The sequence below is a fragment of the Puntigrus tetrazona genome, chromosome 16 (genome assembly GCF_018831695.1).
Source record: "Puntigrus tetrazona isolate hp1 chromosome 16, ASM1883169v1, whole genome shotgun sequence".
NCBI classification, from domain to species: domain Eukaryota; kingdom Metazoa; phylum Chordata; class Actinopteri; order Cypriniformes; family Cyprinidae; genus Puntigrus; species Puntigrus tetrazona.
In genome coordinates this window covers 20580268-20602379 of record NC_056714.1, presented here as the reverse complement: position 1 = coordinate 20602379, position 22112 = coordinate 20580268, and the positions used below count along the sequence as shown (strand labels likewise).

The window sequence follows — 22112 nt, the reverse complement described above, 5'->3', positions numbered from 1 at the left end:
CTTGTAAGGAAACTGATCGTTGACTGGCTTTCAGGGTACTTTAATGTCTAATGTTGGAACAAGCTTCCAGAAGAGATCAGATGTGCTAAAACATTAGCCACGTTTAAATAAAAGCTGTAGCTGTTAAAAAAAAAAGAACTTTAGCACCTATCCATATTGTAAATTGACACGCTATATTAACATTTTTAGAGGGTGTGTTGTAATATATGCCAGTGGCATTTTAAGGTCTGCGATAAACAAGACAAGACATGAATTTCACTTAAAAAAACGTGTCTCCTCTGCAGAGGAAATACATCTAACCCACTACTAAAAATCACAATTACTTCCTAGTTTTGTTTAGAGAACTTTTTTCAGGCTTCTTTGGAGATTACAAGGCACGTGAAGATCTATAAAATTCACAAATGAGCAATCAACAACAAACATAGTACAGATTGAACATCAGAGTCCAGGGAACAGGTAGAACAACTTTGGCAGCGACGCTCTGTTTTTACATGCCATTTGCCGGTAGCGCCCCATCGTATCTGCTGTGTCAAAGCGTCGAATAACCTAAAGAGAGAGAAGAGAACGTCTTGACAAGAAACCAAAGAAATACTTCTGGTCTTTTGAAAGAAACAAAAGTCACACAGGTTGCTCTTGCAGCGTTCGGGTTACCTTTCGGAACAGTTCCTCGATGTGATCCTCATGCGCATGTTTCATTAACACATCCACTAAGTATTGAACGTAAAATGTTCCATTTTCAACATGCCTGTAAGATTTGGTGTCTGTAGAGAAGGGTGGAATTAAGTGTTTTTAATCTTCTAAACAATAATGAAATGAATATGTATGTTGAAACTTATTTACGAATAAGTGCACAGTGCAAGTTTTTTTTTTTTTGGCTGGTCCTGAAAAGTTTTTTCAACTAATAAAAACAAAGTTCAGATGCTTACAAGTTCTATAATATACGATAATCTAGCCTGAATGCACAGACAGATACAGGATTTTAGTGTTTGTTACCCGGGGTGCAGGACATCAGAGAAATGAAGTCTTTCTCTTTGTGCACAAAGTCATCACCCTCGACATCACCCTCAGTGGCCCATATGCGTCCGCTCTCTCCTGAGTAGATATTTGGATTGGAATGTGTAAGCTTTGTTCAACAACACTTTATACAATCTACAATCATGGGTAAAGAGGTATAGTTACTATTATAATGTCCTGAGAACTCAAACGGAACATAGCGTATTCCATTCGAAGATATGTAGTTATATTTCGTTCGTACCTCCTCTGCAGGCTTGGATAAGAATAACCTTCGGTTTATTTCGCAGACCTGGACAATTCTCAGTGTTCAGACTGCGGTAGATCTGATCCACAGGGAAGGTATCCGAGGGATTGAGCGCTGAATAATGGACACCCAATATGGCATCCCTTTGACCGTGGGACATTATAACCACGAAGGTGCTGTCAGAATGTTTATGTTCTTCACGTCGAGCAAAGTCCTTGACTGCTTTCTCAATTTCCTGCCAATCGAATAAACTTAATTAAAACAATTACGACGTCATCTGAATACTTTTCTCTGCTAATTTCATAAGACCAACGCACCTTTGCAGAGAGATTTCTGTACTTGACAACTTGATAATCCAGCTCCTTTAAGAGCCATTCCAAGTTTTCTTCATCTCTGTCCGCCCCTCTCCTTGTCATGTCCTTATCATCAAAATCTATGTTGTTGATGAGCAGGGCTAGACGTTTTCTTACAGACTTTTCTTTTACTTCGTAAATCTAAGAAAAGCAACCAAGAGGTGCTAATGAAGAAACCAGTACAATAGTAGACTAGGGCGACTGTCATTAATGCATTGGAAAAACTATTGATGTGTATTATTGACCTCCTCTCCATTTTCTTTCATCATTTTGTTTTTAAATTGCTGGCTGCATAAAGCAAGATGCAATTGTTTATGCCAGTCATCAGACAGAGCATTCCCACTGTGACCTGGTCCTACATCCTCCGAGGCAGGCACAGATAATTCTAGAAAACAGAACACAGTTCATTAGCTTGCAGGAATCCAATTTCAATAGGCTGAGAATATTTTTCCACCCATATATTTTGGCATTTCAACCTGAAGACCAAGACTACAAGTAACCATATCAGGTGCCTGTGGAACCTTTGGAACTTCTTTAGAACTTTATTGCAGAATAAGGCCTGACAGGTTTATCGGCGGCCCGCTTATTACATGGCACAAAAGTAAATAATTAGACATGAAACATCGATCGGAGTTCAAATATTTGACTAATCTACTAGCTCTTTAATTAAAAGCAGATCTTCCGCAAAAAAATAATGGAAGGAAATGTTTTTTGCAACAAAAAATAATGTTCTTAGAATTTTGCAGGTTGGATATTAACCTTAAAACAACCTATACAGAACGTTTCCTCGTGGTTATTTTTATAACACTGTAAAACTATCTGTCCAATTGAAACATAGATTTAATATTTGTTTAATACTTAAAATTGCCTACCCTGCGGAAAAAACATTCCTGCTAAAACCAGCCTAGACTGCTTGGCCGGTTTTAGCTGGTTTCCCAGCCTGGTCTTATCTGGGTTAAGCTAGTCAGCAGGCTGGTTTTTGGCCACATTTCCAGCCTGGTCTTAGCTGGGAGACCAGCTAGAGCGACTAGCTAAACCGGCCTGACCAGGTGCTGAATAAATGTAAAATCTAAGTAAGTTATTTAATCTTGCATATGATATTAGTTCATATGCTCAGATTATTATTATTTATTAAACAATAGATAAAAAAAGACATGCTTATTATAATACTGAATAAGCGTCCACGTGAATAATTCATATGTTCTATTTCGTAAAGAAAACTTTCCTGGCTAGCTAAAAACTAACCATATTTCACCAATTTTATTATCACTACTTTTTTGTAATAATGTCGTATTGCATTTATGATCTAAAGAGGGTCTGGAAACAACTTCATCAGACAGAGCAAGCTCAACATTTCCACTCTGACCTGGTCCATCCATTGACTGAGCAGCAGATAAACCTAGAAAACAGAACACAGGTCATGAGTACACCAGTAATACCAATTTTAATAATAGGCTAAGAATATTTTTCACCCCTATATTTTGGTCTTTCAACCTGATAACCAAGACTACAAGTCCCCAGATCAGGTGCCTGTGGAACCCGCGGAACGTTTGGAACTCATACTAGCAGAAACTTTTATTAATAAATATTCCATGCTTAAGCGAATGTGCGGTTGTTCCCTCTTCACTATGCTCTTAATTTTTTTTTTTTTTTTTCAAATTCGAAAAATGGTGCATTTACACGACACGACTTTTGGCTTAAGTTTAAGCAGGTTATATTTGTAGGCTATATCACTATTATATTGCACATAGTACTTATGCATCTGAAACGTAAATATCTAAACTATACCTGCAACATGTCTAAAATGTACTGTTTATAACCGTGTTATAAAATGTGTTTAAGATGCAAATGACATCAGCGACGACACTTGATCTCAGTTTAATCGCAAGTCACCTTTTTCTAACAGCAATTAAAGTTAACTTTCAATTAAACTTTCAGCGTTTTATGCGGGCGGTTTGACCAGAGTCGCCCAGACGTTTCACTAAGAGCCAGAGATTGAGGGCCGAGAGCCACGTTTTTATTAATATTACAATTTTTACGCAATAATGTCGCAATGCATTGATGACTGAACTAAAGAAGGTCTGAAAACAACTTCATCAGAGCAAGCTCGACTTTCCCACTCTGACCTGGTCCATCCAATGCATCCATTGACTGAGCCGCAGATAAACCTAGAAAACAGAACGCAAGTTTTTAAGCCTATATATATATAATCACTTATTGTTTTTGGTCTGAAACGATCGGCAAGTCTTCCTTCTACGTGTTGTAATTTCTTACTATAATTTACTCACCGGTCTTCCCTTTGAGCTCCGCCGCTTCTTCATTACAGCCAATAGCCTCTAAAATTTCTAAAGCTACAGGAACCGCTCCAGTCGACGTGAAAGTGCTCACCATTAAATCGGCGAGATCCATAGCGTCTTCAACTTTTTCGAGTTTGGCTTTTCGGATTCCCGCCGCTTTCTTCCGATCGCACAGTTTGCTTTTGAAGTTCTTCATCTCGCGACTCCCCAGGTCGTTAAACGTATCCTCCAGATGCTCCTTGATACTTTTCTCCATGACTGCTCAGACGTTTTCCCCGAGGTTTGTACGCGTACGGTTCAGGGTGTCGCCTGCGCGTCGCTTTCACTTACACCCTGAACAAAGTCGATAACCATAAATACTTACGCGCTCCACCTGTTGGTGACTCTTTTACAATCCCTACAGTTTTCGTTGGACGTCAAGCTTTTAAACCCCATCTGTGATAACAGCGTATTAAAAAACTTCAAACCAAGTATGTTTTTTGTAAAAAGGTGTATACTGTGACATAATTTATTTACAAGAATGCACAATCTGATTTCGAAGCATCAGAATACTTACAGAAGGCAAAAAAAAACATTTACAAAATTATTGTTTCGATGTCAAAAGAGGTAGCTAACAAAGTTTTCTAAAGGCACCTAACTGCATTTGATGGCCGATTTCAGATCCGTTATTGAAAACCAACTCATTCAGAAGTCCAAATCAGTTTAAAGTACATATCTTTCAGTCTTTTCTCTGTCCTTACTACTTCCAGGACAAGATGTCTGGTGTTTTACAGTTCGCTTAGATAATCACGGGCGTTTGAAAACGCTCTCTAATGCGCCCAGGACTCTGTAGTTTCCTCCGATCTGGCTGTGTTTACAACAGACTGTGGAGATGCGCCATTTGACGGTGAGACGTTTAGACTTGCAAAGACCTCGTGTGCGGTTTTCCCAAGCATTCCTTGCACATCACATACGAAACGGTAGACGTAGCGCTTCCCTGCCGTTTTGTGAATGATGTTTTTATGGTAGTAGTAGCGCAGGCCACGACTCAACTTCTCGTAGTTCATTTTTGGCTTGTTCTTACACTGGCCCCACCGCTTCGCCACCTGGAGGAGGAGGATACGAGGGAAATGCTAAGTATTTTAAAGCAACCAGTAAGAGCACTTCAGAGCAAGCGAGAGAATGTGCAAATGTCAGATGTAAAGATAACTGATGACCTTTCGCTCACAATGTCTGTACGTGTTTTTGTCTTTTGGTATGAACTATGAATCTTACCTCTGCAGGATCGGACATTTTAAACTCCCAGCCATCTCCAGTCCAGCTAATAAACGTGTGGCAAGCAGAATCCAGCAGAAGTTCAAGAAGAAACTGCCAAAGCTGGATTGGCCCGGATCCTGGTGGACAACAGACAATGCTGAGTTACCGTATCTTGATGAGAACAAATGGTTCTCGCTCGCTGTTGTGACGAATGTTTAAGCTTCAGAAGTCTCTGTAACAGTGCCTCACCTGGATAGGCAGACATGGGTGTCATCTCACCCTCTCTGTCTGATCTTTGAGATGGTGCGTTGCGCCTTTTGGCCACACGGGGACAGAACTGCTCAGAGGATTTAGTAACCGGAGGCGATGAAGAGGATGCAGGCTGTCCCAGCATGGAAGTGCAGTAACCGGGTGATGGATAATCAGACCAATATGAAGGTCTGCTCTGCTGCTCTGCCTCATACAAGGCATATGTTCTCTCATTATCACCTACACAAGAAAGACAACAGTTAATATTAGCGGAAATATATATATAAATATATATGGCATGATTGTTATTTATTCATGAGACTCTCAAATGCCTACCCAAATGGTCCAGATTGACGGTACCGGATGCTCCTCTGTGGTTTGGACCTTTCCCAGGTTGGTAATGGCTGCTGGTGTCCATCCCTGGGCTGAACGGACTGCTTTGTGCTGGAGCGCATAGAGGGACGAGGTTCTGGTAGGTTTGATTTGTTTCTTGAAAGGCAACCTGCTGCCTGTCTGCTACCATTCCTTCTGGAACTTTGGAGAAATTACAACAGTATGAGGCCATGTCACTTCAGTACAAAAAGTATTTTAAACAATTTAAAAAGAAGAGGGAAAAACGAGCCTCTGATACTTACTATTAGTATAGGACGCCCAGCAGCTAAACTCAGGAAAGGAGTCCAGATTAAAGAGTCCAGAATCAGTGGAGTTGACTGCAAGAGTAAGACCTATTAATCAAAAACACACACAAAAAATGTACTTGTCTGCTTTGTGCATTTATGTAATGAAAGGAATATGTATATAATGAGATGGTTACCTTTAGAACTGTGCAAATGCTCCTTCTGGGGCTCTGAATATGTTTCTGGATACTGCTGTTGGGCAGGTCCTTTGCTGTCTAATAAAAAGGACAGGTCTTCACCACTGCAGTCTGGAGGTACATTATCAAAGATGTAAAATGAATGAGAGCCTGAAGAAACGGTGTATTTTAGAATGAACAATGGATGTGACCTCCCATAAAGTTTTCTACACCTAGCCCGAAGTGTGTTGGAAATGAAAGGAAGCACTAGTAAAGGGGCCGTGACAAAGTGATGAAGAAGGGTGTAGGAGAGGGGGTGCTAAATCTGTTTGAGGAGGAAGTCTGGAGGAAAGGATTAGGAAGAGAGGGAGGGAGCAGAAAAAAAAACACGGGTGTATCTTTAACCCGACCACCCCTTTTTTCAACATCCCTGGTTTGGACATTCCTAAATCTCAGAGCATGCATAGCCTGACAACCCCTTTTTCCTGATGAGCTTTGAATTAGCGCACGCAAACAAGATGTCAAGGTCTGAGTTTTAGGGTTTTGACAGGGGTGTTGCAATGCTGGCTTTGCTGCTCAAGGACAACGGAAATGTTTTGCACGGACATTCAGGAAACAAAAGCTGGAGAAATACTAAATCCCACAAAATCTGACAGATTTTTCCCTTGAGGGCAAGTTGAACGTGATGACTGCAAATTTCGTTATCGTTCATATAGTGCGAGAGATAACCGAAGGTTTGAATTTTTAAGCGTTGTGTGGAAATAAGATATTACCATATGAGCTGAAGTCAAATCCACCAGGAACCTCCTGAGTTCTGAAGTCTTCTGTGTAAAATCCAGCTTGATACATTTCCATATCTGAAGGAAAACAGCATAATTTAGATAATCACCCTAACTTAGAATGTTCTTTTCATTTGGGCTAATGATTTTTTTTTCATCTTAATTATTCCAATAAAAATGATCTCTCACGCTCTGTAGTATAATTTAATTAAACACATCCGTGTGTGAAAATCAGTCCATTATTTTCAATGGCTGCCAGTAATTCAAACACTGATAATACCGATTTAAAATCCTGTTGCATAGAAAACCTTACCTTAAAGTTCTCACAGAGTCTTTATTCCAGATGTCAGCTTCAATCTCTGCCTTGCAGCTCTGTTGGCTCTTTCTGCTTGACTCAGGACCGTTATAAAGAGGCCGCGCGCGATGGGGCGTGTCCCCGCGTCTCGTGAAGGAATGCGTCGTGACTGCGCTTCCCTCCTTTTACTCCTCGTGACGTCAGGCAGGAGTCACGACCACAGATTTGTTACCCTTCCATTCATAGAAAAAGACGTCCACGGGGAGTAGAAATAACATCACTAGACAGGTTTGACAGACACGTCCCTTCAGATTTTTTTTTCCCGAACACGAGACCGTTTGTCCTAAATTTACTACGTAGAAAGAAAATAAGTCTATATCTTTGATTTCGTTAAATTACAGCCCGTTCAACAAATGCTATTCGAATCTATGTTCCATGAGGAACATTTTTTTTTTTATAAATGGAACGTTCCTGTTGCGCGAAAGCATATTAAGGGCTATAATGGGAAACAGTTCTTCGGATTATTCAAATGTTCTAAAATGGTTCTTTTTTTTTGAATGTGTGTTGATCATTCAGCTTCTTGGTGACAGGAAACTTTGGAAATACCATTGAAATATATCAAAAACACAATTAGCTGACAAGGAACTTGGTGAAAATGTAACAAACACAGCCTCGTTTTCATTCATAACTTAAAACTTGAAACGAGCCTACCTTGAATGAGGTCTATTAAGTTTCTAATGAACTCCTAATGAACTTTAAAACCAAACCTTGTTCTTTTTATTAGCTGGTCTGTGGCTAGTCCCTATAAGCCTAACAAAACAGTTAATAACGTTAGGCTATTATAATTACGATATGACAAGACATATTTTATAAGCAGACCGGCCTTATAATGTTTTCATTTTTGCCTAGCGTAACTTTTTTTAAGAACGAAATACTTAAAACATAAATGATTCACCTGAACTGAATTAATTCCGTAATAACGCACAATAATAAACGACTACGCCTAGCCTAGGCCTTGCAGTAAAACAGTTCATGCTAATCTGCAGGGGTCTATATCACTTACCGATCTAAACACATTCTTATAAAGCGACGAGAGGAGAAACGTTCGAACTGGAAGTTAGAAATAAGATCAATCAGAACCAGCAACTTTGACTTTAATGAGGAGTTCGTATCTTTAAAAGCCATTCGAGAGAACAATGGCCTGTAAAATTCCGAGTCGAGGAGGCCTGAAATCACGGCGTGAGTGCTTTGGACAGATAAGACCAACCCAAGGGTCTTGTATAAACAAACACCTCAGGCCATTTTCCTCCGGCGCGCAGAAAAAATACATCTGGAAAAGTAAGTTGCCAAATCGTGCAAGGCTTGAGTCGTGATTGAAGGAGCCCGCTCACTGAAGAGGATACAATCAGTGTCAAATTCCCATGGCACCTCCCCGTCTCGAAATTTAACAAGAAAAAAACACACATTTTTATAGTATAAAAACAACGAAACGCTAACACCTACTTCGTGATACCGCACTACTTTTTTTCTGAATAATTATGCGCAATGATTGAACTATCAAGGAATGATTACGCACTAGATAATTCACGAATCATCCGCTTTAATTTTCAATCAAGCAAATTGGTGGGCAGCAAAAACTATACCTGAATAACGCAACGGATTTGAAAAGCTTTTATGCAGCTGTTGTTTTAGGATACTGATACGGTATTTGTGGTTTGAGAATTTCCTGCATATATATATATATATATATATATATATATATATATATATATATATATATATATATATATATATATATATATAAAATGCTTGAAGATAAGGTAAACGTCTAACTGTAATTAAGGTATAACAGAAAACGTATATATTAATGCCTGTTCTTAGTCTTACATGCTAATGCAAAAAACAAAGAAAATGTTGAAAAAAAAACAGGACCACAGAATAAATTAGTCGACCGTAAGTGGTTAAAAACAAAGCATCAGGTAAAATATTCACACGCAACCTACAAATCAATGTCGCGGATCTCCATTGAATAGATTTTCACCGCAAACAAAGTCAGAAACGAAAACCAGTTCTACGTTGCTCTTAAAAGGAAAGAGATCGGATTTGAATTAATTACTAATAAACCGATTGCAACACCTCGTTACATTCAGTGCATTTTAAACGGAAGGTTTTGGCTTAGCAAATAATCCGAGGAGTTAGTGCAATAAGAGTTCACCAATAAGGAACAGAGCTAGATGCTTTGTGTGACTTCACTTCCCAATTTTAGAAAGGAGAGCTCAGAAGAAAAAAAAAAACCGTTGCCATCCGGTTATGGTCTCAGCGAAAATAGTATGGTTTGCGCCGATGACTAAATGCGCCTGTGCACACAAGTCGATGCGTTTCAGCCGGGTTATCAAAGTACCTGGCTTTACGTAGCTCAAGTTTACCAAAGTATTTTCTTCATGAACTCCACAGAAATCTGCAATGGACTGTACTATTAAGGTAGGCGTTTGATCTGGTTTATTGTCTGTTCTGAAAATGAGTAGCGAGCGCGCAACCACCCACACGGTTAGCGCGACTACTGGTGAGAGAGCAAGGCGGTGATGCAGGTCCCCACTCTTTCCTTCTTGTACAAAATTTCCTCTTCCTTCCCGTTCGTGGTTGAATGTCGGCTCTTTAATAACACAAGAAACCGCTACAACATTTAGACTCAGATAAAAAACGAAATGGTGTCCGCAGCGCGCGCGAGAGGGTATGCACAAATTTGTTATTCCATTTGTTTAATTTTTTTTTTTTTTGAACAGTTCTTTTGCGCGACACGGCGCGTTTGATTAACACACAGGTTAGCTGCAGCTAACCTGCTTTCTGCTTACCGTCTTAAGAGCAACGAAAACTCTCGCGAACGCAAACTGGAAAACAATGTACCGAATTTCACGTATGGCACAATTATGGCGGGGCGCTCTCGAGGCAGGTGGCTTTATGGCGCCAACAAGAAGGTACGCCGCGGAGCATTTAAAATCACAAAACGAAAACGTATAGTAATTTTTTTAATTATTATTGTTGTTATCAATTTGTAGGGTCTGGTTAAACCTGCCATGGCACTTTGCAAGAACTAATAGGCTATATTAAAGCACATAAATGTGATAAATGGTGAATTTCTTAAGTGTTATTAGGACGGTAATGCCATGGCAGAAAATGGTGGCAAACGACAGCCAGTATTATTAATACTTGACGCGGTGAGGTGTTTTATTCGTCCTGAACACTTTCCAGCAATATCAAAAATTAGCGAAGGGTAGGTGAACTATTCTGTAACTTCGATTAATTAAACTGTACCTATATTCACTTAAAACAAAACATAGAAAATCATAAAACGTGGATGATTTTTTCTAGCTCTTGTATTATTTACATATTTTAGCAAATACTTTGTTTTAACGTGTCCTTATTACACGCAGTCCACTTGCTGTTAGCTATAATAACAATACAACAGCTATGCATAATTGCAACCATATAGCAAGGACATAGTTAATTAATCTCATATTTAAAGTAATTACATTGTAACCTTAAACTAAAGTGCAACTATATTCTCTAACAAAATAACCACTAAATTGTTTTAAATAGACACGCTTTCAAACAAGGCTTTCACAAACGTTAGAGATACGTGCGGGGATAATATTAAATAGGCCTATGCTAATATCTTATTTTTTATTTGATGAACATCTTTGAATGTGACGCACTGGGGTTGTTTTTTATTGTTCGTTCTGTGTTGGTTCATCTCGTCCTTTCACGCAACCATCCCTAAACCTCACAACTTCTGTCGCATTCCCGTGTTTCTCGTTTGTAGTCATCCCGTGCCTGATTTAGTTCTTGAAGGAATAATTTATAGCAAAGTGCTGGGCGCTTGTCAGGTGTCGTTATCAGAGCCGAGCAGGCTTCCTGTCTCAAACCTCAGACTTTCCGCACACACTTCCGCAGTCCCTCCTCGAAAAAAAAGGCAACAAAGACTGACAAAACAAAATTGATTCGATAGATGTGCGATGCCAGTGCATTGTTTTGCATTTCAATTAAACGAGCCGGACGGCGAACTCGATCGGACTCGAACGTGCCGCGTCTCCACGCGCTCTTGATGCAGGTTCTCCTCGGAGAAGCGCCCCCATCTCCACTTGCAAGATGTTGCTGATTAAAACTTGTGAAAACCACAAAGTGTTTTTGCAGCTCAGAGCGCAGCTGCGTGTCTCTTTGCAAAATCAGCATGCCTTAACGTCAACTTCTGCTTTCCTTCACTCTCGCAAACTGAACATGACTAACATCATAACTGTGAAAGTTCTCGAACATGATTCATTAGCTTTTAATATAGGCTATCTTCGTTATTATACGACATTACAAATTATAGACTGATTGTATAATATATATATATATATATATATATATATATATATATATATATATATATATATATATATATATATATATATATATAATTTTCTAATTTGTAGTTATTGGTTTTATTATTGGCCTAACAATGCTATCACTAAGATGATAATCTTCATTCAGTTAAAGTAAATTATTTTAACAGGCACTTTATTTTTATTTGTAATTTTTGCATTACATTGGCAATTTCGGGTAGTAACGAATAATTACGAGTAGCTATAAACTAAAAAATAAACAATTTAGAGCCTCAGTCGTGTTGAGTAGCCTATTTAAATATGCATTTTGTTTCTTAGAAGCGTAATGGACGCAGTTTTATCAGAGCCAGTAAGTTACAAACTACACGAAAAATGGTTAATTATCTGAGACCGGGGTCGGTTGACACATATTTCATCCTTTCTTGGTTATCTCTGGAGAAACGAGCAGTAGAATCACTCGACCGTGTAGGGAGGGGGGTTCAAAACAGACACTACAAAACAAATGTAAAAATATTTTCTGACTTTCGTTTCTAACCGAAGCTGTGTCCGCCATCGCCGGGTTGCATACTTTTAAAAAAAATATAGAAATGGTGGTTTTAAAGCCTACCACTATTTTGCAGGAAACTTTTGTACTATTTATTTTCTTTAGTACTTCGATGACAGAGTAGGCTACTATTTACCTTTCCATTATTATTTTACTTTTACAATATTTTCATAAATTTTCAGAGGTGGCATCATTTATGTGTACAATAATAAAAAATAAAGTTTCCATATACATATTTTAAATAATATTTAAATTTTTTTATAATAATAATAATTTTGGGGTAAATCTACAATTATAATAATCCCGTCTTCCCCAATAATGTTCCTTAACGACAGTTATATTTATATAGTTATTTAATGGATTTACATGGCAAATATAGCCCAAATTAAACATTACATAGAATGCCTTTATATGCAGTAACCCCGAGTTATTAAATGAAGTTGACTGATTGCACAATTAGGCCCTTTAATTACATTTAAAATCATGAAAATAAATAATAGATGTGGAGGATGGCTACATGTTATACAGTGTTCAGTACATGTACAGCAAAAATGTTTTTACATGTCTGAATTCTGCATTTTACCACAATTTTCACTGTAAAAGTCAGACCAACACATTGCAGCAGCAAACTAACTAGAATATGATAAGGCCAACTGTGATAAACAAATACGCACATCAGATTGCGCGTCCCATATTACCCAATGTCTCATTATGATAACCTAAGGGACATTTCATAACCTGATTTCATTACCAAAAGATTGACCACACTGCTCCTCAGCGCTTCATTTAATAGTATGCATCAGATTCAAACCTGTGCGTCTTTAAAAAAAACAATATATATATATAATTTCTAATGGTAATCTAATAAATCTGTTGGATTATCACAGAATCAGTTTGCAGTGAGCTCTGCCCTTTGAGGGTGATGCACTGTGTGATTAGCATTCGTGCAAAACCTCCGAAACCTAAAAGCACCCAGGTTTTTTTTTGTGTGCAGTGTTGCACTACCACAAGTTCTGTTGTGACAAAATGAAAATTTCTTTCACAAGACCAAATGGAGGTCTGTTGCAATTGACTTGAAAACACTGCATGTGTGTCACAGGCACCCCTCGACGCCAAGGACGGCACAACAATAGCATGACTGTGTTTATGTGCACCTCTGCGTGTTGTTTTTGATGCGAGATGCACATTAATCTCACTGACCTCGACTCTGACATTTTGCACACAGCGTGCAGTTCATGTTTGCTAAAATATTGCATTTGGTTTCTCAGCAACAGAGACTGATATGAAACTCATCGAACAGGAAGTCAGTTGTGGCATTGGTGGCCAGGGTAGAGTATGTTTATGTTCATCACTTTGGAGGAGAGAGAGCAGTACTATGTGTGTGGGGTTGTGGTTTAAAGGTGCATAGGTGCAGAATAATTTTAACTGCAGAACGAAATACCAAATGCTTCACTAGCTGACTGAAAAAGAGAAGATGTGGAATACGTCATTTATCCAGCTAGCACATTGGCTTTTTGTACGCTGATATCTTTACAAATATTTTAAAATGGTGTTTTACAATGCAGTTCAGCATCACGTCTAGCGTCAGATAAGGCTGTGGATTGCACTTTTGTAGTTGTGTATATACACAACGCTGACGCTTGCGAACGCGCACAGACTAGGCGGAGAAAACGCTTCGAGTTCTCAGCTTCGCCCTTGTTTTGAGCGCGCTTTCACTTCTCTACTAGAGCAGGACTTTTTTCAGGGCTTTCATTATAGAGATAGCTGGTGCTATTCGCAGCTAGTTCAATAGGAGATTTGGAAGTGATTAGGAGTTGTGGAAGTGTATTTATAGCGGATTACTGCTGGGCAAAAATCTAAGATATTACGAGAACCAGTTATATTCAATCACATTGCAACAACAAATCCATGCATCCATTCGAAAAAGCCCTATGAAACGGCAAAGCTTTTAAAGCTTTCTAACTAAGCAGAGCGAGGCCAACAACCATCAAGAAGTTTGTCTCGACTTAGCTTTTCCAGTTCAAAATTAGTCGCATGAATTTCTTTGAAATGAACGTCACTGCAATTCGACATCCTTGCATTCATATTCTTGTTCCGCTAGTTCAATTGAAATTCAGGCTCTCTTAATTCTGAATTGACAAAACTACTCAAAAGCAGTTGGTGTTCTTTCCTGGTAGTCTTAATCTGAAATAGGCACAATATAAAATCCGTTTAACTTCATCTCATCAAAAAGCATTTTTATACCAGACCTTTAAACTAAACAAGACTTCAGGTCAGGTGAATGCACCCTACAATGCTGCCTCCTCCCTGGTTGGTGACCCTCAACCTCAACAGCATTCAGAACAAATTTGTTTTTCAGCTTTAAATGACCCACATTTCTACCACTCCTCTGTTTCCTATCTCATGCCCCATGCCAAAAGGTTTCACTGCACATGGGGGCCAGATTTCCTGTGAGCCACCGAAAAAGCTCAGTGCTGACGTATTTCAGCTCTAAAGACAATACTAAAGCCCTCTAAACAAGCTCCCTGAATTCAGCTATAACACAAACATTTATTCATGCACAAACACTTACATACATTTGAATGTTTAAAACGTCTTTTTGAAGTTTCAAACGGACACACCTAGACCAGTGTGCTCGAGAGCAGACGGCCAACACTATAAACAAAGGAAGAAAATGCATAGATGATGTCTCAATTTCTAATCTGACTCTTGTGCCAAGTCATATCTACCTGGAAGTAAAAAAAAAAAAAAAAACCCTAAACTATTCCGATAAACATATTTTTCGGTTTCATAATTAATACCTCTTGTAACGGAACAATAAGAGAGCATATAAGCAAACCTAATGCAAATTTTATAGTTTCATAAGGTTTTTGAGTCAAGAGACTGAATTAAACAATTTCTTGATTTATTTTTTCTTAAAAATAAAGGTTTCTAAATGGGGTTTTCGCACAGATGCGATAGAATTTTTTACTGAACTGTTCTACAAGGAACAATATTGTGAAGAACATTTTCATAAGCTAACCTTCTCCACCATCCAGAACTTTTGTGAAATGCAGAGGTTCCGTGGTGGAACAATGGACATCAATTATGAGGCTTCATTTTTTTTTTTTAGAGTGCATTTCCCCCTAAAGTTTTTATTTACTGTCCAGATAAACCCTAAGTTCGTGCCCCAAATCAGTTCACATGACATCAGTTGCTGATTAGAAAGTCAAAGCATAGCGATAGCAACGGAAACCGGTAACATCCCTGTTGCTGACTAAATGATTAAGTGTTCTTTTTATTTTTACTCTATGATTTGTTGTTCACCTAAAGCAAGGACTTTAAGTGTTTTGTTTACATAGCCAGTGTGTGTTGTATACTTCACAGGAAGCTCTATCAGTGGTGAGTGAGAACCAGTCCATTTTCGAGTCACCCTTCAGCGGTCCCCAGGCCATGCACATGAAGGGAGAGATCACCTCGCCTGCAGTGTTCAGACAGGGTTCTGAAGAGAGCATAGAACCCACTGAGCCAGACTGGACTGGATCGGCCACACAGAACCCTGCGAAGAGAGCAGAACACATCAACGGAACCAGGTGGGACAACAAACCTACGTTCATGTATACACTCAAATCTGTCAATATGCACATCTGAATTTTGATTAAACTAATCCTTCAATATCACAACGTGAGCATTTAGAACCAAAGGATTTGAGCTCGCCATTTCTTATTTTCTCTCGTGCATGCCACAGCCGTGAGTCCCCAGTGGACTGCAGCGTGACTAAAAGGTCCCGACACATGAGTAACAGTGATGGGGGACCGATGGCCTACCAGGCCTCTTACCCAGAGCCACGGAGCAGCCCGCAGACTGCCACCCCGCCCAGCAGCACCACAGAGGAGAAGAGGGTCATTGTACCAGCAGGTCAGATCTATCACTGAAAATGCATTCACAAACCTTTTAAAATTTGTGATGATATACACAACATATACATCGATTTAATCAAACGTGACAGTAAAGACATTCACAATATTACAAAACATTTTTCACAAAAAAGCAGGACAACTGTTTTCTTGACCACCAAATTAGTGTATTAGAGTGATTTCTGAAGGATCGTGTGACACTTAAGACTGCAAAAATGAAAATTGAAAATTAACCTTTACCATCATAGGGAAAGAAATGTATTTTGAAACAAACCTTTTTAAGACTGTGTATTATGTATTGTATGTATTATAAATGTAGATTTCATGTTATTAAGACTAACACATTAAAACAATTAAAAACATAAAAATTAGAAATGTTGCCTTTGTAACTAAATGAACTGTAATAACTAAAAATATACAATTAAAAGCCAATTCAAATGATTAATAAATACACAACAGTATATAGATTGGGGGTCATCAAGCTTGATGCTGGAGGGCCGGTGTCCTGCAGAGTTTAGCTCCACTTGCCTGAACAAACTTCCTGGAGGTTTCAAGTACACCTAGTAAGACCTTGATTAGCTGTTTCAAGTGTGTTTGATTGGAGATGGAGCTAAACTCCGCAGGGACAGACCCTTCAGGACCAAACTTGATGACCCCTGATATAGATACTAAATAAATAACACCTGTTGACCGTAATGTTGTCTTGTAAAAAAAGGGAAACATTTTAGCATCTGACAGATTTAGTCTGCAGTTGACCAATTTTTAAAATTAGAGGATGTATAGATGTCTAAACAAAGATATGTGGTAATTATGCAGTGGCCAAAGGCTCTTGCATCACTTTGAATCTTGTGCTTTGTGGGAAAAAAGGCTAATTTGCAATGCATGCACTGTAAAAGTTAGAAAAAACACTGATGTGTTTCCTTCGGGTAGATCCCAGTAACCCAGCAGACCAAACTACTAATGATTGCACAGATTCCAACAGAGATAATCACTCTTTACTCCCAAACCAATTAGGAAGTCGAGTTATCTTCAGTGAGGCATTCTGAAGGTCGTCGTAACATCATTAAAAGGGCAGAGCAGTGGAGTCGCTCCATGCATTGTGTGACAGTGAGTTTACGGGATACCTCCTCATGAGTCACCCAGACCAAACAATTATAATGCTCATAATTCTCGGATATGGCGTCATATTTCAAGGACAAATAAAGAGTATGATGGTTTGTAACAGGAGGTCTGCAATATGCAGAGAAACATTTCCGATACCATTCCTATTAATCTCAATGGCTAAGCTGTGAAGAAAAAAAGACAATGGTAAAAAATAAATGTGTATACAGACATTTATGCAAACATAAAAATAGATCAAGAATGGCTTTTACTGGTTTTGTGTGTGTTTATTTTAAGTGATTTATTATGGATGTATAGCCACATTCTTAGGGTGTCTTTGTTTTATTATTATTATTAGTACACTGCCTGCCTTGCCTCCTTGGAAACCCTGAATATATATATATTCCCCTTGGCCCAAAAACCTTACTGAAGTACAACAAGATGTATCAGCATTATCTTACTGAAATAAAGAGCAGTGCACTGACTTCTTTACCTCATGTTTGAACTCTGATAAGTAAAGTCACGGCTCAAGCACTTGTTCCTCATTTTGTTCTTGCTTCTGTCCTGTTTTAGACCCAGAAGTATGGACACAAGACCACGTGCGGCAGTGGGTAGAGTGGGCAATAAAGGAATACGGCCTTTCCGATGTGGACGTGTCTCTGTTTCATACTCTGCATGGAAAAGAGCTCTGCAAAATGACCAAAGAGGACATGATGCGTCTCACTACCGCATACAATACAGACATCCTGCTCTCCCATCTTAACTACCTCCGGGAGAGTAAGGAACTTCGCCCATAATTCCATATGAATAATCCATTACTAATTGTTAATTTGGTAAAGAAAACAGTGTTAGAACATTGTAGTTTGTGCCTATATATATATATATATATATATATATATATATATATATATATATATATATATATATATACAGTAAATTAATAGGGCTTGTTTTCTTTTTCTATCGTTTACTCAGGTAGCCCCACTTTTTCCTACCCAGCAACCCCTACCAATACACAACCTCAGCCTAGACTACAGGTTAAAGCTGGTGAGTCAAAGTTTATTACTTCTATTTTTAAGATATCATTTAGTTTCATTTATTGTTCCGGCTGTAAATTCTGATTGGATGAGCAATTTTGTGCCTAATAATTGTCTTATTAATTTTAATCAGTGCAACTATTTACTAAACACGTATTTCACCACAATGTGGTTTCCACTCAGTGATAAGCCACCGTTTTAATTTTAGCTTTGCAACAATTCATAAAGGGGTAGTTCACCCTAAAATATTTTTTTAACAACAGTTACTACTACTGTAGCATGAAAAAAATACAATGAAAGTCAATGACTCCCGTTGTTTGGTTACCAACACTCTTAAAAATATATTTTGTATTCATCAGAAGAAAAAAACTCATACAGGTTAGAAACAATTGAATTTTTTGGAAAAATTGAAACTTCCATTAAATAGCCACTGGAAAAAAGAATATTGTAAAAAATACTCCAATAAGTTATCATAATGATATAATGCCAATGGCTAAGATCTAGAGAGGTCCTATGCAGACTATAGTTTGTTTCTTCAATGAATTTTGCCCCAAGTGTTGCAAGGTTTTTGAATCATTGCACTTTCAGACAGGAAACAGCTGCATCAGGACAGGAAGTAAGGGGTGTAGAGCTCAGGCTAGGATACAATTGACTATTCTGTGGTAAAGAGAATCAGTTAGAACAAAAGGACAATCGCCCTGAGGAATTGTGTGCCATCTTCAGGTCTTCTTACGGTTTTGCTGCTGGCTTTGTTCTGCCCTGCATTTCTCCTTAGGGATCTTTAATGCAGAGCTTCCTTCCTTCTGTGGCTGCCCTTCTCCTTACTCTTTAAAGCCATCCTTTCCTGTAAAATCTCCCTTTTGTTAACGGCTCCTATCTGACTTTTCCTCGGCACAGAAAACAACTTTGAGGAGATCGGCAGAAGGAACAGTTGGTCCTCAAATGCCTTACCAGCTGTCCCAAAAGGTTGCTCTGCGTTCACAAAACATCATGTTACATAATTATATTACATAAATATGAAATGTTTAAAAAAGAAAAAAACAGAACAACTTCTTTAAATCTTACAGGTTCTCCAATCGAACATCAGCACAACACCAGAATTACAGAGCCTCCACCAAGACTTCCACAAGGTCGACAAGTGCCCTTTTAATAACTCTATGAAACTGCTTTTGAATTGAATTGAATTGAATGGTAAACTACACCTCAAAATATCTAATCAGTATTGTACATTTCCAACTTCGCAGACCCCTACCAAGCATTAGGTCCTATTAGCAGCCGTCTTGCAAATCCAGGTAAGTGACGATTCAGAAAACTTGTATAAGAAGCATTGTCAAATTATTAACAAATGTGGCCTTTTTAGGGTATGTAATCTTGGGATGCACATACTGGGCACAACGTTTTGCCCTATTATAATTAAATGGGTCATATGATGTTGCTAAAAATAACAGTATTTGGTATAAAGCAAATGGTTTATGTGGTTTAAGGTGCAAAAAACACATTTTCCACACACTGTACATTTGTTCCTCCCTTTAAGCCCCTCCTTCTGAAATAGGTCGATTTGTGCTCTGATTGGCCAGCTATACAGTGCACTACGATTGGCCGACTACTGCAAGCATGTGACAAAAATGTTATGCCCCTCATCATAACGTGATGCTACGTCCCGGCGCCATTACAAACACAGCATTTGTCGCATCCAGTGGAGACATAATTACTGATTATCATGACTTAGTAATGTCCTGTTACACACCGCATTGCACCTCGTCAACATAACACCATGTCTGCATTTGTGATCAGAGAAACGACAAATAAGAAGCATTACTGTACGTTGCTCAAAACTTGTGTTTGAATAGTAATTATCAGGTTCTTTTAATAAGAAAACGTAACTTAAAGGTTTGTGAGTCAGAAGCGTCAGACTGTCCTTGCAGAGGTAGAATTGTTTTATAGTCTTTGTGCACAGCCTGTATATGCTGCTCTACAGGTTGTAAGAGTCAGTCCTCCATAAACGCGCTGAACACACTCTAATACTTGGGTTAAAACAGCATTGTGAATACAACTTAAACACTAATTTCTAGTTGTGCCCTTTTTTGAAAGCACAAACAAAGTAGTTTCACTATGACACACAGCTTCTCCTGAACATGGCGCCCACAGCGAGAATAACAGCTCGGCCTTCTTTCTCTGCGAAAACATTTGGGTTGTGTTATAAAAATAAACCCACTATGTGAAGTAGAAAATTGGGGGCGTGTTTAAATTAGTCACTTTTGGAGGATCTGGACAAGTCAGCTTTTATAAAGAATCTCTTTAGTTTTGAAACTTTTACCTTTGCAACTTCAGGGATCTTATCTATGCAACAGCTTGTAACACACAGCTTGTAAATTTAAAATCGCATCATATGACCCCTTTAAATAATACATGAGATTAACCATATATGTTTACAGTTACTGTATATCAGCTATATGTTAATAACTTAATTCCTGTTGTTAATATAATTTGGACAAATTAAACATGCCTAGGACAAAATTCATTACCATTATTTTTTTTAAATAATTTAAATAACATGTATACATTTATCATTAAAAAGTATGGGGTCAGACTGACTTTTATTCAGTGAAGATATTAAACACCAGAAGTGACGGTTGAACTTTTACATTTGGGGAAAAAAACTATTGCTGCACACAAACCAAGTACATCATGATTAGTTTGACTATTAGTATGATGTTTGCCCGACCTTCTTTACACAGAAACGAAACCATTCCACACCAAGATCCGACCGACCAAACACAATTCTAACAACCTGCCCGTCACCAGCACTGACAGGACTGTGGGTAGGTGTCTGACCGACCCACATTCTGTTTCTGTGTACAGCATACATTAAAAAGGTCACATTTGGGAAAAAAAAAACAAAACAAAAAAACAACCTGTCCTAAAAAGCCCTTTCATTCACTGCTAAAAATCTCTGACACACTTTATTTTCCACACAGGCTCTGGTCAAATCCAGCTGTGGCAGTTCTTGTTGGAGCTGCTTTCTGACAGCAACAATGCCGCCATCATCACCTGGGAGGGCACTAATGGAGAATTCAAGATGACCGACCCAGATGAGGTGGCCAAGCGCTGGGGGGAGCGGAAGAGCAAGCCTAACATGAACTATGACAAGCTCAGCCGGGCCCTCCGCTACTACTATGACAAGAACATCATGACCAAGGTGCATGGCAAACGCTATGCATACAAATTCGATTTCCAGGGCATCTCCCAAGCCCACCAAAACCATCCTCCAGAAGGGGGCGTGCTCAAATACCAGGCTGAAGTGCCGTATGTGCAAAGCTACCACAGTCACCAGCCAAAAATGAACTTCATGGGCACTCATTCAACCCCTATGCCCGTTTCCACTGGGAATTTCTTTGGGCCTCCAACCACCTACTGGAACTCTGCAACCGGAGTGGTCTATCCAAGCTCACCCATGCCACGACATCCCAGCACTCACTCTCATTTGAACTCTTATTACTAAAACAATCAAATTTTTAAGCCCTGGATTTCATATCATAACAAAACAGCAACTATTCTTGATCCCTCATCCAGTGCAAAAACATTTGTAGCAACTCCAAACAGTTCTCCATCTCACTCCATCTTTTGTACAGTATATATATGCATATCAAACAAAGCTGTACGTCTTCTGGGCTAAATTGTAAATATGTCATGCATGTTTTATATAAGGCATTGAAAGGACTTCTCTAACATTGCCCAAACCCATGCATACTCATCTCTGTTTTAAAATGTAATATTCCTTTGTAAGCATGTTCTTTTTTGTACAGTTTTCTTTAAATCAAATACTTTGCCCAATGTAACGTTATATTTCAAACCAATAAACCATGTAGCTCACTTAATGCATCTGTGAACT

At 38.6% G+C, this 22112-nt stretch overlaps 3 protein-coding genes across 10 annotated transcripts; 1 reads left to right on the top strand and 2 right to left on the bottom strand.

Moving 5' to 3' along the window:
* Positions 1-24: 24 nt before the first annotated feature.
* On the bottom strand, positions 25-4243 carry caspa (caspase a). Its single transcript, XM_043260842.1, has 9 exons — positions 3900-4243; positions 3738-3779; positions 2978-3010; positions 1857-1996; positions 1576-1752; positions 1256-1493; positions 994-1092; positions 652-761; positions 25-546 (listed from the first exon to the last, which is right to left on the bottom strand). The coding sequence occupies exons 1-9, from the start codon at positions 4162-4164 to the stop codon at positions 439-441; spliced, it is 1212 nt and encodes a 403-aa protein (XP_043116777.1). The 5' UTR covers positions 4165-4243; the 3' UTR covers positions 25-438.
* Positions 4244-4373: 130 nt separating this feature from the next.
* LOC122360332 (ETS1-related protein) lies at positions 4374-7366 on the bottom strand. 4 transcript variants are annotated; one of them, XM_043260843.1, is made up of 8 exons: positions 7279-7366; positions 6960-7043; positions 6208-6318; positions 6029-6118; positions 5730-5927; positions 5394-5633; positions 5163-5281; positions 4374-4993 (listed from the first exon to the last, which is right to left on the bottom strand). In XM_043260843.1, exons 2-8 carry the CDS (start codon positions 7039-7041, stop codon positions 4718-4720), a joined length of 1116 nt encoding a protein of 371 aa, XP_043116778.1. In that variant the 5' UTR covers positions 7042-7043; positions 7279-7366; the 3' UTR covers positions 4374-4717. The 4 variants fall into 4 exon arrangements, with proteins under 4 accessions (XP_043116778.1, XP_043116779.1, XP_043116780.1 ...); XM_043260844.1 differs by having other exon boundaries at positions 6029-6103; XM_043260845.1 differs by having other exon boundaries at positions 6208-6285.
* A 2186-nt stretch (positions 7367-9552) lies between these two features.
* On the top strand, positions 9553-22098 carry fli1rs (Fli-1 proto-oncogene, ETS transcription factor-related sequence). 5 transcript variants are annotated; one of them, XM_043261474.1, is made up of 10 exons: positions 9553-9741; positions 15553-15758; positions 15914-16083; positions 17757-17960; positions 18159-18230; positions 19118-19186; positions 19288-19350; positions 19465-19512; positions 20959-21042; positions 21199-22098. In XM_043261474.1, the coding sequence occupies exons 1-10, from the start codon at positions 9724-9726 to the stop codon at positions 21720-21722; spliced, it is 1458 nt and encodes a 485-aa protein (XP_043117409.1). In that variant the 5' UTR covers positions 9553-9723; the 3' UTR covers positions 21723-22098. The 5 variants fall into 5 exon arrangements, with proteins under 5 accessions (XP_043117409.1, XP_043117412.1, XP_043117413.1 ...); XM_043261478.1 differs by lacking the exon at positions 9553-9741 and adding an exon at positions 9841-9991; XM_043261473.1 differs by lacking the exon at positions 9553-9741 and adding an exon at positions 10045-10235.
* Positions 22099-22112: the final 14 nt, after the last annotated feature.

Coding starts and splice junctions, on each gene's coding strand:
- caspa (XM_043260842.1), bottom strand. CDS start 4,164: ATGGAGAAAAGTATCAAGGAGCATCTGGAGGATACGTTTAACGACCTG. Junction 1,494..1,575: donor ACAGAAATCTCTCTGCAAAG/GTGCGTTGGTCT, acceptor TTCGATTGGCAG/GAAATTGAGAAAGCAGTCAA. Junction 1,093..1,255: donor TATCCAAGCCTGCAGAGGAG/GTACGAACGAAA, acceptor ATATCTACTCAG/GAGAGAGCGGACGCATATGG.
- LOC122360332 (XM_043260843.1), bottom strand. CDS start 7,041: ATGGAAATGTATCAAGCTGGATTTTACACAGAAGACTTCAGAACTCAG. Junction 6,319..6,959: donor ATTTGACTTCAGCTCATATG/GTAATATCTTAT, acceptor ATGTACCTCCAG/ACTGCAGTGGTGAAGACCTG. Junction 4,994..5,162: donor AAATGTCCGATCCTGCAGAG/GTAAGATTCATA, acceptor CTCCTCCTCCAG/GTGGCGAAGCGGTGGGGCCA.
- fli1rs (XM_043261473.1), top strand. CDS start 10,188: ATGGCGGGGCGCTCTCGAGGCAGGTGGCTTTATGGCGCCAACAAGAAG. Junction 15,759..15,913: donor GAACACATCAACGGAACCAG/GTGGGACAACAA, acceptor TGCATGCCACAG/CCGTGAGTCCCCAGTGGACT. Junction 19,513..20,958: donor CAGCCGTCTTGCAAATCCAG/GTAAGTGACGAT, acceptor TTCTTTACACAG/AAACGAAACCATTCCACACC.